This window comes from Palaemon carinicauda, chromosome 6 (assembly GCF_036898095.1).
Source record: "Palaemon carinicauda isolate YSFRI2023 chromosome 6, ASM3689809v2, whole genome shotgun sequence".
Taxonomy (NCBI): domain Eukaryota; kingdom Metazoa; phylum Arthropoda; class Malacostraca; order Decapoda; family Palaemonidae; genus Palaemon; species Palaemon carinicauda.
Window position 1 is genome coordinate 165,698,470 of NC_090730.1, and position 17,900 is coordinate 165,716,369.

Below are 17,900 nucleotides of genomic sequence, written 5' to 3' on the forward strand. Positions count from 1 at the left end.
TAAGCTCCCACGAGACATCCGAATAATTGAAGATATTAAGGCTTTCAAGAAAAAATGTTATTTTCATTAGTAAAATAAATTTTTGAATATACTTACCCGATAATCATGTAGCTGTCAACTCCGTTGCCCGACAGAATTCTACGGAAGGGATACGCCAGCGATCGCTATACAAGAGGGGGGTGTACTCACCAGCGCCACCTGTGGCCAGGTACTGCAGTACTTCTTGTTGACACCACCTCAATTTTTCCTCGGTCCACTGGTTCTCTATGGGGAGGAAGGGTGGGTCGATTAAATCATGATTATCGGGTAAGTATATTCAAAAATTTATTTTACTAATGAAAATAACATTTTTCAATATTAATCTTACCCGATAATCATGTAGCTGATTCACACCCAGGGAGGTGGGTGAAAACCAGTGTACATGTATATCAAGAAGCTAAGTATCCCGTATTTCATATTATCAGTTATTCAAAATAACAATGAAATTATAAGTACCTGGTAAGGAAGTCGACTTGAACCATTACTCTGCCTTTAATAAGTTCGTCTTCCTTACTGAGCGCAGCGTTCCTCTTAGGAGGCTGAACAACTCTAAGGTGCTGAAGTATCAAGGGCTGCAACCCATACTAAAGGACCTCATCACAACCTTTAACCTCGGCGCTTCTCAAGAAAGAATTGACCACCCGCCAAATCAACAAGGATGTGGAAGGCTTCTTAGCCGACCGTACAACCCATAAAAAGTATTCAAGAGAAAGGTTAAAAGGTTATGGGATTATGGGAATGTAGTGGCTGGGCCCCCGCCTACTACTGCATTCGTTGCTACGAATGGTCCCAGGGTGTAGCAGTACTCGTAAAGAGACTGGACATCTTTGAGATAGAATGATGCGAACACTGACTTGCTTCTCCAATAGGTTGCATCCATAACACTCTGCAGAGAACGGTTCTGTTTGAAGGCCACTGAAGTAGCCACAGCTCTCACCTCATGTGTCCTTACCTTCAGCAAAGCAAGGTCTTCTTCCTTCAGATGAGAATGTGCTTCCCTAATCAGAAGCCTGAATAGTAAGAAACTGAGTTCTTAGACCTTGGAAAAGAAGGCTTCTTGATAGCACACCATAAGGCTTCTGATTGTCCTCGTAAAGGTTAAGACCTTTTTAGATAGTACCTAAGAGCTCTAACTGGGCAAAGTACTCTCTCCAGTTCATTCCCCACCAAGTTGGACAGGCTTGGGATCTCGAACGACTTAGGCCAAGGACGTGAAGGAAGCTCGTTTTAGCAAAAACCGAGCTGCAAGGAACATGTAGCCGTTTCAGATGTGAAAACTATGTTCCTGCTGAAGGCGTGGATCTCACTTACTCTTTTAGCTGTTGTCAAGCACACGAGGAAAAGAGTTTTTAATGTGAGGTCCTAAAAAGAGGCTGATTGGAGAGGTTCAAATCTTGATGACATAAGGAACCTTAGGACCACGTCTAGATTCCAGCCTGGAGTGGACAACCGACGTTCCTTTGAGGTCTCAAAAGACCTAGGGAGGTCCTGTAGATCTTTGTTGGTGGAAAGATCCAAGCCTCTGTGGCGGAAAACCGCTGCCAACATACTTCTGTAACCCTTGATCGTAGGAGCTGAAAGGGATCTTACGTTCCTTAGATGTAACAGGAAGTCAGCAATCTGGGTTACAGTGGTACTGGTTGAGGAAACTGCATTGGCCTTGTACCAGCTTCGGAAGACTTCCCCTTGAGACTGATAGACTCTGAGAGTGGATGTTCTCCTTGCTCTGGCAATCGCTCTGGCTGCCTCCTTCGAAAAGCCCCTAGCTCTTGAGAGTCTTTCGAAAGTCTGAAGGCAGTCAGACGAAGAGCGTGGAGGTTTGGGTGTACCTTCTTTACGTGAGGTTGACGTAGAAGGTTCACTCCTAGAGGAAGAGTCCTGGGAATGTCGACCAGCCATTGTAGTACCTCTATGAACCATTCTCTCGCGGGCCAGAGCGGAGCCAACCAACGTCAGCCGTGTCCCTTTGCGAGAGGAGAACTTCTGAAGTACCCTGTTGACAATCTTGAACGGCGGGAATGCATACAGGTCGAGATGGGACCAATCCAGCAGAAAAGCATCCACGTGAACTGCTGCTGGGTCTGGAATCGGAGAACAATACAACGGGAGTCTCTAGGTTATCGAGGTAGCGAACAGATCTATGGTTGGCTGACCCCACAGGGCCCAAAGTCTGCTGCAAACATTCTTGTGAAGGGTCCACTCTGTGGGGATGACCTGACCCTTCCGGCTGAGGCGATCTGCCATGACATTCATATCGCCCTGAATGAACCTCGTTACCAGCGTGAGCTTTCGATCTTTGACCAGATGAGGAGGTCCCTTGCGATCTAGAACAACTTCCACGAATGAGTCCCTCCCTGCTTGGAGATGTAAGCCAAGGCTGTGGTGTTGTCAGAGTCCACCTCCACCACCTTGTTAAGCTGGAGGGACTTGAAGTTTATCAAGGCCAGATGAACCGCCAACAACTCCTTGCAATTGATGTGAAGTGTCCTTTGCTCCTGATTCCATGTTCCCGAGCATTCCTGTCCGTCCAAAGTCGCACCCCAGCCCGTGTCTGATGCGTCCGAGAGGAGACGGCGGTCGGGTTTCTGAACAGCCAAAGGCAGACTTCCTTGAGAAGAAAGCTGTTCTTACACCACGCGAGAGTAGGCCTCCTCTCTTCGGAAACAGGAACTGAGACCGTCTCTAGCGTCATGTCCTTTATCCAGTGAGCAGCTAGATGATATTGAAGGGGGCGGAGGAGGAGTCTCCCTAACACGATGAACAGGGCCAGCGATGAAAGTGTCCCTGTTAGACTCATCCACTACCTGACTGAGCATCGGTTCCTTCTCAGCATGCTCTGGATGCATTCTAGGGCTTGGAAGATCCTTAGGGCCGACGGAAAAGCCCGAAAAGCTCGACTCTGAAGATCCATACCCAGGTAGACAATGGTCTGGGATGGGACGAGCTGGGACTCCTCAAAATTGACCAGGAGGCCCAGTTCCTTGGTCAGATCCATAGTCCATCTGAGAATCTCCAGACAGCGACGACTTGTGGGAGCTCTTAAAAGCCAGTCGTCTGACGGAGCCGGACACAAGATCATGGTACTGCTGCACAGTCTGTGAACTGTCAACCATGGGGAAGCGAGGAAGTACAGTGACAACCCGAAGCTGTCTAGACTGTCTGGGTCGTACAGACAACTCCTTATCGGGTTGCTGAGGTTGCCGCACTGCGTCACAACAAGTCACTTCTGCTGGTTGTTGAACGTCTTCCCAGTGACACACTGACTCCGTAAACAAAAAATCCTCTAACAAGGACTAAGCTTGGACTGCATGTCTTGCAACACAGCTCAAGGTCTATGGGAGCAGGTGTGGTAACAGACGGGGTTAGCGACTGAAGTGGAACCATTACCTTCCCTGGAAGCATGTTATGCTTAAATAAGAGTCCATAGGAGGCTACGCAGCTAAAGGCTCCTCTCCAAATGACAGAGTCCTCAAGGGAATATCAGAAGGAGGGAGAATAGCACTTTCTCATCTACAGGAACCATATCCGAGAAAAACTAAGTTCTCTCAGTGAGGGTTTCACTGGTGCAAAAGCAGCAGACTAGAAGGCAACGTTATGAAACTGCTTGACAGTCTAGTGAGTTGGAAACAACCAAAGATGTGTGACTGAGAAGCATGCGGTAAGGTATGCAGAGCATGCTGTATGCAGAGCATGCTGTATGTAGAGCATGCTGTAAGGTAAGCAGAGCATGTTGCATGGCGTGTGGCTTATGCTGCATGGGATGAGGCTCATGCTGCATGGGATGAGGCTCATGCTGCTTAAAAGAAATCTGAACCTGACACTAATCTAGCTGTCCGAGGATTTACCTGGTGAGACATCAGTCTCTTTACCAGAGAGTTTTACCAGATTTCCCCGGGCCACCACGTGACACAATTGGTAGTAATTCATTCAAATTACCTCTAATGAGTCAATATGGATAAATATCAACACAACATCGTGTTCAAATAGAAATAAATTTCTACCTCATACTTGGGATCGAACACTAGCCCCTTCTAATGAAATTAGAATATAAATTTATTAATAAAACACTAAAAAAAAAGAATACAAGTGAGTATTATTGATTGTTCCATTTAATGTTTTTTTTTTTTTTTTTTTTTTTTTTTAAGTAGTAAGCTGATGGGATAAGCTCTTGGCTTTCATATAGCCCACGGCTCAAAAACTGAGATAGATAGCTGCTAGCGGAAAGTCAACCCTTTAAGAAGTGATAAACCTGTCTCTTGAAGACAAAAAGGTTGTAGGAATCAGTGTTATTGTATTATATACAAATAAAAAATTATCTAGGGAAATTTTGATGAAAATGGGGTAATTTCGTGGACGAATCTAAGGTAATTTGTCCAACTTGACCTGGCAGCACTGTCAAGAGTTGCGCTTGCCTCAAGGGTTGAGGTGGCTGCGCAGAGAGAGGCTCTTGACTCACGAGTTGAGGTTCTTGAGGTGCTTGCCTCGAGAGTTGAGGTTCTCGCCACGAGGAAAGTGGAGGTGGTTGCTGCGAGAGTTGAGGTGGCTGCCTCAAGGATGGTAGAGGTTGTCATACCTCAAGAGGTTGCTGCCTCGAGGGTGGTTGTAATGCAAGATACTCCTGCCTCAAGGGTAGAGGAGGTTGTAAGGCATAAGGCTCCTGCCCCCATTGTTGAGGAGGTTGCTGCGTGGTAAGAGGCTCCTGCCTCAAGGAAAGTGGAGGTTGCTGCACAGCGCTGGTATCTGGCAACTCCCAACGCGGCAGCTCACGCATGGAGGTAGCTTGAGGAACCTCAACCTCATACGTCTGGCAGATTGTACTGCGCAGAGGAGGAGGAGCGTTCGCAGGAGGAGGTGTATTAACCTTCTCTGCCTGAAACTCCTGCATCAACACCGCAAGCTGAGACTGCATTGTCTGCAGCATAGACCACTAGAGTTTAAGAAAGACAACAACAAACGGAGCTACTGTCCGTTGAGACTGAGGGTCTAAAACAGCTGGTGCGGCAACAGACGGAGCTACTGCTTGTTGCGATACCACCTTGCCTCTCTGGGAGGTGTGCAGTTGTCGTACTGCAGCAAGTCCGAACTGACCCAGGGCTAATGGCTACACCTAGGAGTTGGACTTGTGCGGAAGGGACCGACTTGCACTTAAAAGCTGCAAGATTTGGTCCATGGTTTCTGCGAGAAACCTCTTCCGAAGACGAGGAATAAAAGGGCTCTCTCGTCTTTGTGTGGGTGGGGTGATCACGTCGGCAACGTGTGTAGATACACCCGAAACCACGGAGGGAAAACGTCTGTTCGTCGATCAAGGCCTGCTGAACCCATAAGTCCTTCGACATTACTTCTCCCCTGGGCTTGGGAGCTTGTAAGAGGTCCCAGACTAGGCGAACAACTGGCACGAACAGACGAACCCTCGAACGCAACACTGTAACACTTTGCGCTTATCACTTATCACTTTTGATTTTCTGTTTGCACTTATTTCACTGAACTCGAAACTTTAAGTGGTTTGTACCTGAAACACGCAATTCTATCCTTCCTTAAAAGTTAGTAATTGCGAAAACAGAATTACAATGTAACAGAAAAATCTAATGAAAGATAAATAATTCAGTGGCTGGAAAGAGACTAAACACTAGATCAAATAAACTACGTTTAAAATCTCTCACCGCATAAAGCTTGAGAACAAGAATAAAACTCTATAAACGTTTACCTTCTTCCCCTAAAGAGACTAGGGAGAAGAGCAAAAACGATAACAACGTTACTCGCTTGAACGAAACGTTTATCCTCCTCTCTCTCCCTCCGTCTCTATCTCTCTCTCTCTCTCTTGACTTAGAACCTGAGAGAAGAGCCCAATCATATATATCGTTAAAACATATTATTGTTAAAGGAAAAAAACTGAAAGATTTCCCAAATAAAAAGTTCCTTTATTAGAATTAAAACCATTAAGCTAAGAAAGAATGAACAAAACGCTAGAAACGGTTTACTCTTACTGCAACGTGACACCGTGAAAATTCTCTCTCTATCGTAACGATAGAGCGCAAGTTGAACGTTCTGAACGTCAACAACTGCAGAGACAAAACAAAACGTTAGTTCAACTTTGAAAACAGTACGAGACTATCAAAGAAATTCTTTCAAAAACATTAAAATAGCATAATATGTTAACAGGTAAAACCGAAATGACGGGCTCAATGTTAATTAACTTCGGTACCAAGAAAAGACCGCCTACTATTAGGAAAGGTCGAATATAAACAAATATAAAAATTAATTTTAATAAGTTTATAATAAAAGGAAGTTAATCGAAGAGGCCTATAAAAGGCGGAGAGATATAAAATATATCTATAACTTTTGTTAAGCAAAATTAAGAAAGAGAGTCTATACTCTCTTAGACACCAACACTTCCGTCTAAGGGAAGGCTCGGCCATTTAAAAGTGAAAGAGAGTTCATACTCTCTTCGTCACCATAATTAATCAAATTAATTCCAAAAACTAGCTAAGCTAATGATAAAACTTCCTGAATAGCGAAAGCTAAACTCTAGAGCAAATACATCACCAAATCGTGAGCAAAAACTCCAGAATCAACAGCGTATCCATGTAGGTCTAGCCGGAGGCACGACAGAGGAAAAATTGAGGTGGTGTCAACAAGAAGTACTGCAGTACCTGGCCACAGGTGGCGCTGGTGAGTACACCCCCCTCTTGTATAGCGATCGCTGGCGTATCCCTTCCGTAGAATTCTGTCGGGCAACGGAGTTGACAGCTACATGATTATCGGGTAAGATTAATATTGAAAAACTGAAGACTTTCTTATTCTGCGAGTGTTTCGATAGTGATGATCTTACAGTGAGTGAGTAATACGCATTATGAAATGTTAAATGCTCCTGAATGAACATCATAAAACAACCATGGAGGTCCTGTAAGGTAGGGTTCCCCTGCTGTACGGGAACGTATAAGCAGCCATTAAAGTAAACTAACATAACATCATCAAATGATATTCAGCTAACTCAGGAAGTGTTTGAAACAATAAAATAAACTTACACTGCATTATCTCTTCAGTTACGGAGCTTACTTGACACTTAAAGACATAACCTAGATAGCAAGGTAGATCACCGCTGAACTCACGACATATGAGACCAAAATGGTCATCATGTTTAACACCCTGAAAAAAAAAATAATATTAATATTTTCGCTTGTGCTACTTCTCTATTTAAAAAAAAAAAAAAAATTGCAACAATTTAATATTTGTACACCATTCTTCAATTATTCAGTTGACCTACAATTTTCATTAAATATTTCCTATGAAAATGCCTGTGTGTGTCTTAGCTATGTGGCCATATAACACAGTATTAATACAGTACAGTAATCAGATAATTCGCAGCTTAAATCAGAGAATGGAATGTACAAAAGTTGCCATCATCATTAATTTTAAATCTCTATTTCGCTATAAAAGATAAGAAGTGCAATTTCTCACACAAATGTCTCTCACATGCTTTTTCTCAGGAGTACCTACGAGAAGGTCTATTAAAGAATAAATATTAAACATTTAATTACAATTTTATGAACTTATTTGCTTTTTAAAAACATGTGCTCTAACTATCCATCACTGCATCATTCATGTTTCCTGACAGGGACTATTAAATTATTCTAATTTAATTTCTCTGGGGGAAATCAATGGGTTTTCAATATGTGAATACAGAAAGGAAACATTTCAAATCATGATAAATAAGAGCAAATTTTTCATTGATTCTCAGAAACAATTTGAAAAAAATTTTCACTGATTCCCAGAAACAATATGAGCACATTTATCAAAGATTCTCAGAAACAATATGAGCACATTTTTCACTGATCCTCAGAAACATTATGGCCAAATTTTTCACTGATTCTTAGAAACAATATAAGAAAATTTTCCAGATTCTCAGAAATAATATAAGCAAATTTTTCCCTGATTCTCAAAAACAATATGAGCACATTTTTCACTGATCCTCAGAAACAATATATGCAACTTTATCACCAATTCTCAGAAACATAAGCAAATTTTCCAGATTTCCAGAAACAATATAAGCAAAGATTCTCAGAAAAAATTTAAGTAAATTTTTCAGATTCTCAGAAACAGTATACAGTAAGCAAATTTTTCACTGATCCTCAAAAACAATGTAAAAAGAAACATGCCAATAACCTCTGGCTTTACAAAGATAAGATATCACAATCAAAGTTGTTCAACACCTCTATATCAAAGTAATTGAATCAAAGTAAACAAGATACACTCCACAACAGATTCTCCATGATAAAACTCTATGTGGCAACATAAATATAAATTAAACTAACATATATCACCTGCTTGGAAATGTCCTTTCAAAGATATTTCGATTTGAAATTATTTCAGTTTAAATATGATAGATATAAAATCACTTTTCTTCATACCTGTAATAGCTTTAGCCCCACATTTGAAAAGACTGCAATAATTCCCAACAGACAATTGCACTTAGAAGTAACAAACTGTACCTCACCTAAACAAATGATATGCTTGGCATTTTATCAAGATTAAAGATAAGATACTATTCACATAGATAATGAATTATTTTAAGAAAGAGGACAGCTTACCTTTGTATCTCACTACTCCTTGGTGCAGTGATAAATAAAATGGATTCTAAGTTATAAGTACGTAATAAGATGAGTTATAAAAACTGTTACTATTTTATATATGCAAGAAATGTAAAAAATTGCAATTTTGAGAGCGATAATAATAAAGTATCAGCTAAAAACACAATTCAGCATAGTTTATTTACCCTGCAACATTGTGCAATGTCCTTGAAATACTTGTTAAGCTGAACCGACTTCATTTCAGGGTTAATCAACTGTATCTCGTTGCGGCCAATGTGGAAAAGCATTGTACGGTTGAAATCCTGTCCCAGCATCTGCGAATGAAAGATTTATACAGTATATAACACCACCACATAAACAATGATAAAATATATAATTAAACAGAAATATACTGTAATAGGTTTATATTTTATTTTTATAATAAAATACGACCACTGATTATTCTGCTATAATCTACAACTGAAAACTTATTAAAATCTATTGGAAATTGACAATGAAAACTGGTTTAACTTTACTTTTAATTCAAATCAATCCTGGCATAAGATTTGCTGAAGAAAAATTAAAATATTCTAAAAAAACCAGATACTTGATATTCAAATAAGCCATACTGTATATTTTAATACATTAATATCTGGATTTTCTCTTATACCTTGGGATGAGAGACCCAAGGGGGAATTAACTCAATGCCAATAGCTTCTGGCCGGCCGAGGAATCGAACCCTGGTCCCAGGAAACTGGCATGACAGTGACATAGCATTTGGTAAAATGCTAGGAGATCCCTTGTTTTCCTATAAGGGATGCCATCTGCTGTGATAACTAATTCCAGAAAAAGTATAACTACACATACAGTAGGGTCCCGAATTATGCGAGAATTTGGTCGATTAATGACCTCGTGTAAATGGAAAATCGCGAATTTCGAAACACACAACTAACAGAAATAATTCCATTGCGGCCATGGCAACCAGCAATTTGCCTATTCAAATGTGTTTACTACCCATTTCCAATACTTTCTTTGTACTATACTGTATTTCTTTATAATATCAAATTGTTCTTGTAAATAAATAAAACATTTAATATACTTTAAAGTTCTAATAACTTGAAAAATGGTTAAAATTACAACCAGGATAGGTGTAAACACCATATATTTCCCGTTATAACACAACCCAAAATACAGACAAATTTTAATGTTTGTCATATCTATTGTATAATACAACTGGTGAATAGCAAAACCATCACTCTATAGACTAGCTTGTTGTATGATTGAAAATCCAGAATTATCAAAATAAAGGCGATTTTATATCATGCGTTTCCTAAACACGCTAAAAAGCACAATAGAAAACGACAACCAATGTTTTGTTTACGTTTATCTCTGATCACAACGAAGAAACAGACGCATTTATACATCTGTGTTTTTGAATTGACAGCAATTTTACCAAGTATAGATTATATGTTGAATTTGTTATTACCAATGTTCTAATTATTTTTTATTAGAACTCTCAAATAAATGAAATGAATGCCATTTATGAAATGTTTTTCTTTATGATGCCGCCTGAAACGGAAACCTTCCATTTGTTTACGCTCCATCTTCGATCATAATAAACAAACGAATGCATTAAACACACATGATCTAAGTCATAACTAATGATATTACAAACATTTAGTAAACATTATGTTATCCGTATCCATATAAATTCCTAAATTCGTAGCAAAGCTGGAAATTTTTTTTTCCTTATGCGTTTAATCCACAATAGCAAACTGCCGCTAATGACAGAGTGATAACTTACGATAATTCTAAACTGTTACGAAAGATAATTGTCCTTTCCATATCCAAAATACTTTTCCTAACTTCAGTTATAAGTCAACTTGTACCCACCTCAATTATGGATCCATATGCAAAAAAGGTAAAAGAAGAAAGTACTAGGCCTATTTTTAAAGTCACCGAACAATTAGGTTACCGCTATAACGTTCGATGAGAGAGAGAGAGAGAGAGAGAGAGAGAGAGAGAGAGAGAGAGAGAGAGAGAGAGAGAGAGAGAGAGAGAGAGAGAGAGAGAGAGAGAGAGAGAGAGAGAGAGAGAGAGAGAGAGAGAGAGAGAGAGATGGTTTTAAAGTACTAAACAATAAATATGATAGGTTATAACACATTGGTGTTTATGTAATATTAACTGTATAGATGGTTTGAATAAGTTAAGAAATGGTGTAAACAATTCTTTGTTATTGTATTCGCGCGGAAGCTAGACATCAGCTGATGTGATCACAGCCAAAAGTAAAACAAAAATAAGGTAGCAATACTCGATTTTTAAAACACACCCGAAATTTAACAACATAAGTACATGTTTTATTATAGCGCAATTGACATTTAAAGAGTAAAAATTTTCTGGAATAGAATGGTGTTTCCTAAAAAATAGTGGTTTGCGGACGAAATCGGTTACCGTATTTTAAGCTATGATTGAAATGGATGTATACACGGTATAATTTTTTCGTTTTGTATTTAATTGACACTTCAAGAAAACCGATTTTGGTTTCTTCATCTATTTGTAAGTATTGTATAACGAGAGAGAGAGAGAGAGAGAGAGGGAGAGAGAGGGAGAGAGAGAGAGAGAGAGAGAGAGAGAGAGAGAGAGAGAGAGAGAGAGAGAGAGAGAGAGAGCTATTATGACGCAGAAGGTTACAGACCTAGAACAGGGGAGGATGAAGGTGGGGGGAGTGATGAGATAGGCTGGGTGGACTCGCAGGGGAGACGGTAGGAGACGGGGGAAGGGGGGATTTGGTTGCCAGTGGCTAAAAATAGATTCTGAAAGACGGTAAAGGGAAAAACGAATCCCATCGAATAAACAGAATAAGGAAAGAGAATAAGATCCAGAGGAATAATAGATATAATGGAATGAAAATGACTAGATGGTGTTAGTTGTGATAAGAATAATTTAGATATTTGAAATAAGAGTGTCTGAGGAGGTATAGAAGGAATTCGTGATAAATATAGAGGAATATCAAAGGATACAGTTAGTTTGCATTAAAGGGTTTGTTATCGTTTATCGGCAGTGAATAGCCTAAACTAGAGAGAGAGAGAGAGAGAGAGATTTCTGCCATCAAATCTCTCTCTCTCTCTCTCTCTCTCTCTCTCTCTCTCTCTCTCTCTCTAGATTTTATTTTACCGTCTACTCTACAAAACCAATGTTTGCAAATCAAATGTATACTGTTTAAAATATGACAAAATATTGACAACTCGTTACCGAAGTTTAGGCTATTCACTGCCGATAAACGAACCCAGTCTACTCGTGAAAACCTTGAACGCCCAGAGGGAAAAATAAGGCTTTTAAATATACTGTACTAAACAAAAATAATGCTTTAATATACCATCATTAACACTACCATTACAATTATCGTAAGGTTGGAGAAAGATAAAGATTGCCGAGAACGTAACCACATTTCTGTTTACATTTTGTCAGCTGGACTCGCACAGTTAACAGTTGATTTCATTGTTGATGTGGAATTTTATCCTTAAATAGGCTATTCATTATGAAATTATGTTAATGAAATGTAATGTTAATATTGTTTTGTAACATTTATTATAAATCACCGTATTTAGGGCTACCAATATACTTAAAAAGACAATAGATTTGATACATTTTGTAGTGCTTGACTCACGAACTTTGAACAGCCTCGTAGATACAGAAAATTTATTTTTGAAAAATAGCGATCGCGGAAAAGGGGAATCGTGTAATTTGAACACGCTTAATTCGGGACCCTACTGTACTAAGCTTACCCCTAGAATAAAGAAAATACTAATTAAAAAAAGCGAGGGTATTACTTACTCGTAAATCGCAATCATGATATCGAATCCCACGACCTCTTCCAGTCATGCTTCCTATTGACCCAGCTCGAGCTCTCATTTGGTACTCCTGTGTTTGGGATGGCCTGAAAAGGAACAAGAAATTAAGAACAAATTCCAGTCACAACTAGAGCGCAGACCCCCGCCACGGCAGCTTATTTCTCAACCTTTTGATTGACCTTAACATGTATTAATTGGCGTGGATTTTCATACACTAAAAAATGAACCAAGTTTGAAGTCTCTGTGACAACGATGTCCAAAATTGTGGCTGATTGCGTGAATTGGACATTTTGCTAGACCGTGACCTTGACGTTTGACCTTCCAAAATTTAATAATTTCCAGTTTTTTTCATAACAGTTAATCCACGAATGTTTCATTACTCTATGATTAAAATTGTGGCCAGGCAGCTGCTCCTAAACACACAAATTACAAAAACACAAACAAGAGGCAAAAACATAACCTTCTTTCAACTACGTTGGCGAAGGTAATAAACATGGTATCTATCTGTATCAATATACATTCATGGTAAAAGTTATGAATTAAAATTTGCAACAAGGTCCATCTCACATACAGCTTTCAGAAAATATTTAAAAACTACAAGAGGCAAAAAAGAAAAATATAGGAAAATTGGTTTAAACAGATGAACCAGGAAATTTTACATCATTTTCAGTCTTATAGAGATAAACTCTCACTTAAATACATTGGCTGGTTAAATAGAGTAGTTAATGAACATTTTGGACCAAGAGTTAAAGATGTGGATAAACCCAAGCCATTTCCTGTCCAACTTGTTTAATGTTTTAATTTCCCTGTACTGAAAGTTTTCAAACTGATTATGGGATGGATGGCTCTCTCAACAAAAATAAAAAGCTTTACATCTGTGATAAAGATTAGTCTTTAAAAGTAATACAAACCTTTCTAGTCGAGTATTTCATTTTGGGAAAGGAAAACTATTTGGTGCACAAGATAATTCAAAATATACTAACATCAATTTGGTCTAAGATTTTTTTTTTTTTTTTTTAAACAATTAAATGTTTCTTCATATAAAACAAGTTTCTGTATATAAGAACTATTTCCTTATTTCCACAGAAACCATTGTTATATTGAGACTACATTTGTATTAATTGAACTAACCATACACTACAACCCTTTTGAGAAAGAGGTAGAAGACAGCAGTCCCCCATGGTGCAAATAACTCCTGCGGTCTCCAACATTGATCATAATTAGAGTTCTTGTACAGTAGTCTAAACTACCTATTGCACAAACAAGCAGGGTTGGAAGGAGGGACTTGTACTGTAGTCTTAACTACCGACTGCACAAACAAGCAGGGTTGGAAGGAGGGACTTGTACTGCAGTCTAAACTACTGACTGCACAAACAAGCAGGGTTGGAAGGAGGGACTTGTACTGCAGTCTAAACTACTGACTGCACAAACAAGCAGGGTTGGAAGGAGGGACTTGTACTGCAGTCTAAACTACTGACTGCACAAACAAGCAGGGTTGGAAGGAGGGACTTGTACTGCAGTCTAAACTACTGACTGCACAAACAAGCAGGGTTGGAAGGAGGGACTTGTACTGCAGTCTAAACTACTGACTGCACAAACAAGCAGGGTTGGAAGGAGGGACTTGTACAGCAGTCTAAACTACTGACTGCACAAACAAGCAGGATTGGATGGAGGGACTTGTACTGTAGTCTTAACTACCAACTGCACAAACAAGCAGGGTTGGAAGGAGGGACTTGTACGGCAGTCTAAACTACTGACTGCACAAACAAGCAGGATTGGATGGAGGGACTTGTACTGTAGTCTTAACTACCGACTGTACAAACAAGCAGGGTTGGAAGGAGGGACTTGTACAGCAGTCTAAACTACTGACTGCACAAACAAGCAGGGTTGGAAGGAGGGACTTGTACTGCAGTCTAAACTACTGACTGCACAAACAAGCAGTATTGGATGGAGGGACTTGTACTGTAGTCTTAACTACCGACTGCACAAACAAGCAGGGTTGGAAGGAGGGACTTGTACTGCAGTCTAAACTACCGACTGCACAAACAAGCAGGGTTGGAAGGAGGGACTTGTACTGCAGTCTAAACTACCGACTGCACAAACGAGCAGGGTTGGAAGGAGGGACTTGTACGGCAGTCTAAACTACTGACTGCACAAACAAGCAGGATTGGATGGAGGGACTTGTACTGTAGTCTTAACTACCGACTGCACAAACAAGCAGGGTTGGAAGGAGGGACTTGTACGGCAGTCTAAACTACTGACTGCACAAACAAGCAGGATTGGATGGAGGGACTTGTACTGTAGTCTTAACTACCGACTGCACAAACAAGCAGGGTTGGAAGGAGGGACTTGTACTGCAGTCTAAACTACCGACTGCACAAACAAGCAGGGTTGGAAGGAGGGACTTGTACGGCAGTCTAAACTACCGACTGCACAAACAAGCAGGGTTGGAAGGAGGGACTTGTACGGCAGTCTAAACTACTGACTGCACAAACAAGCAGGATTGGATGGAGGGACTTGTACTGTAGTCTTAACTACCGACTGCACAAACAAGCAGGGTTGGAAGGAGGGACTTGTACTGCAGTCTAAACTACCGACTGCACAAACAAGCAGGGTTGGAAGGAGGGACTTGTACTGCAGTCTAAACTACCGACTGCACAAACAAGCAGGGTTGGAAGGAGGGACTTGTACGGCAGTCTAAACTACTGACTGCACAAACAAGCAGGATTGGATGGAGGGACTTGTACTCTAGTCTTAACTACCGACTGCACAAACAAGCAGGGTTGGAAGGAGGGACTTGTACGGCAGTCTAAACTACTGACTGCACAAACAAGCAGGGTTGGAAGGAGGGACTTGTACGGCAGTCTAAACTACCGACTGCACAAACAAGCAGTATTGGATGGAGGGACTTGTACTGTAGTCTTAACTACCAACTGCACAAACAAGCAGGGTTGGAAGGAGGGACTTGTACTGCAGTCTAAACTACTGACTGCACAAACAAGCAGGGTTGGAAGGAGGGACTTGTACTGCAGTCTAAACTACTGACTGCACAAACAAGCAGGGTTGGAAGGAGGGACTTGTACTGCAGTCTAAACTACTGACTGCACAAACAAGCAGGGTTGGAAGGAGGGACTTGTACTGCAGTCTAAACTACTGACTGCACAAACAAGCAGGGTTGGAAGGAGGGACTTGTACTGCAGTCTAAACTACTGACTGCACAAACAAGCAGGGTTGGAAGGAGGGACTTGTACTGCAGTCTAAACTACTGACTGCACAAACAAGCAGGGTTGGAAGGAGGGACTTGTACTGCAGTCTAAACTACTGACTGCACAAACAAGCAGGGTTGGAAGGAGGGACTTGTACGGCAGTCTAAACTACTGACTGCACAAACAAGCAGGGTTGGAAGGAGGGACTTGTACGGCAGTCTAAACTACTGACTGCACAAACAAGCAGGGTTGGAAGGAGGGACTTGTACGGCAGTCTAAACTACCGACTGCACAAACAAGCAGTATTGGATGGAGGGACTTGTACTCTAGTCTTAACTACCGACTGCACAAACAAGCAGGGTTGGAAGGAGGGACTTGCACGGCAGTCTAAACTACTGACTGCACAAACAAGCAGGATTGAATGGAGGGACTTGTACTATAGTCTTAACTACCGACTGCACAAACAAGCAGGGTTGGAAGGAGGGACTTGTACTGCAGTCTAAACTACTGACTGCACAAACAAGCAGGGTTGGATGGAGGGATTTGTACGGCAGTCTAAACTACTGACTGCACAAACAAGCAGGATTGGATGGAGGGACTTGTACTGTAGTCTTAACAACCGACTGCACAAACAAGCAGGGTTGGAAGGAGGGACTTGTACGGCAGTCTAAACTACTGACTGCACAAACAAGCAGGATTGGATGGAGGGACTTGTACTGTAGTCTTAACTACCGACTGCACAAACAAGCAGGGTTGGAAGGAGGGACTTGTACGGCAGTCTAAACTACTGACTGCACAAACAAGCAGGATTGGATGGAGGGACTTGTACTGTAGTCTTAACTACCGACTGCACAAACAAGCAAGGTTGGAAGGAGAGAACTCTCATTATAAGTACACTAATGGTTTGTATGAAAAATCATACATCTTTCAAAGGTAACCTGCTACTTACAATTAGCCTGAATTTTGATTTAGATATGATGGATCAAGCAGATAATATCCCAGATTAGCTGAATAGGTCCTACATAGCCTACTGAGACTTACGACACCTAAGTGAAGTTCCGTATAGGGTTGAGGACAGAAACCATGTTAAGTAACCCCAGGAGTTTTACAAAATAAGTAAGGAGGGTTATACAACCTATTTGATCCTACATGAATACAAATCCTCATTGTTTAATAGGAATTTGCTTTTAACTTGCCTGGAACTTTAGCTGTTAAAATCTATAACGAGGTGTCAGTAATTACTGGCGGGTGGTGAGGAAGCCCAACGCCCCCAGCCAGTAAACTGAGTAACCACTTTGTTTCCCGCAGTCAGAAAATACAGACATACTCCTGGCAAAGTCAACTGGCCACTTTATTTAATTTTTTCTTCTAGTTTATAGTTAGTAGTTCGTTGTGTGTGAGGCAGTTTAAAGAAGATGAAAGGTTTTGCAGTTTTCCTAATAACTGTAACTGATTGACAGTTTCTGAGTAACCTGCCGATACATGTATTCACTTTTTGTTCTTGTTAACAGCATTCCTGTGTTTGTTTATTCCTCCGCTAATATCAAGTAGTAAAGACGATGGCATCGTATCTTAGGAATGAAATGTCATTGCACACCATCGTTAGAAGGAGAACTAAGAATTATTCCTTCACCTCTGCCCGCCTTCGTCTCTTAACGCCAACAGAGGATCCCAGTATTCATCGGACTTAGAGCACACTGCCATCGGAAAATAAAACGGGACTGCCATTCTTTTTTCCCTTTTTGGATGGTTAACCCTTTAAGACTGATCGATAGGAGTTACATAGAAGTAACTCCAACCATTTACTTCCCAGTGGGAATTGGCCATAAGCCAAGCAGCTTAATTAAAGCTTGCGATATAAACTAATACCAAGTATAATTTTCCCTCAGTATATCTCTTCAAAGTTTGTCCTGGAGTTAACGTGTCCTCCTCTATGGAATGCTGAGTTTTTGGTAAATAAAATGAGATTGAAAATGAAAATGCCACTTTCTCTAAAAAGAAAACTATTTATACCGATGGTCCTACCAGTAATAACTTATCCATCACAAACTTGGAGCCTTATTAAAACCTTAGAACATAAGCTAGTTACAACTCAAAGAGCTGTGGAAAGAATCATCATCATCTCCTCCCACACCTATTGACGCAAAGGGCCTCACTGGAAAGAATAATAATAGGAATAACACTAAGCGACAGAAAAAGAATAACATGGAGGTAAGAGCAAAATAAAGTAGAGAATA

At 40.5% G+C, this 17,900-nt stretch overlaps 1 protein-coding gene across 2 annotated transcripts in view; it reads right to left on the bottom strand.

Annotated features, from left to right (window-relative positions):
* plx (PTB_TBC1D1_like and TBC domain-containing protein plx) overlaps positions 1-17,900 on the bottom strand; it is a 106,410-nt gene that overhangs the window by 57,089 nt on the left and 31,421 nt on the right. For both annotated transcript variants that reach the window (XM_068375643.1, XM_068375644.1), the window contains exons 9-11: positions 12,441-12,543; positions 8,813-8,941; positions 7,065-7,185 (exon numbers count right to left, since the gene is read on the bottom strand). In XM_068375643.1, the coding sequence (XP_068231744.1) occupies positions 7,065-7,185; positions 8,813-8,941; positions 12,441-12,543 (353 nt within the window). The remainder of the gene's footprint in view (positions 1-7,064; positions 7,186-8,812; positions 8,942-12,440; positions 12,544-17,900) is intronic.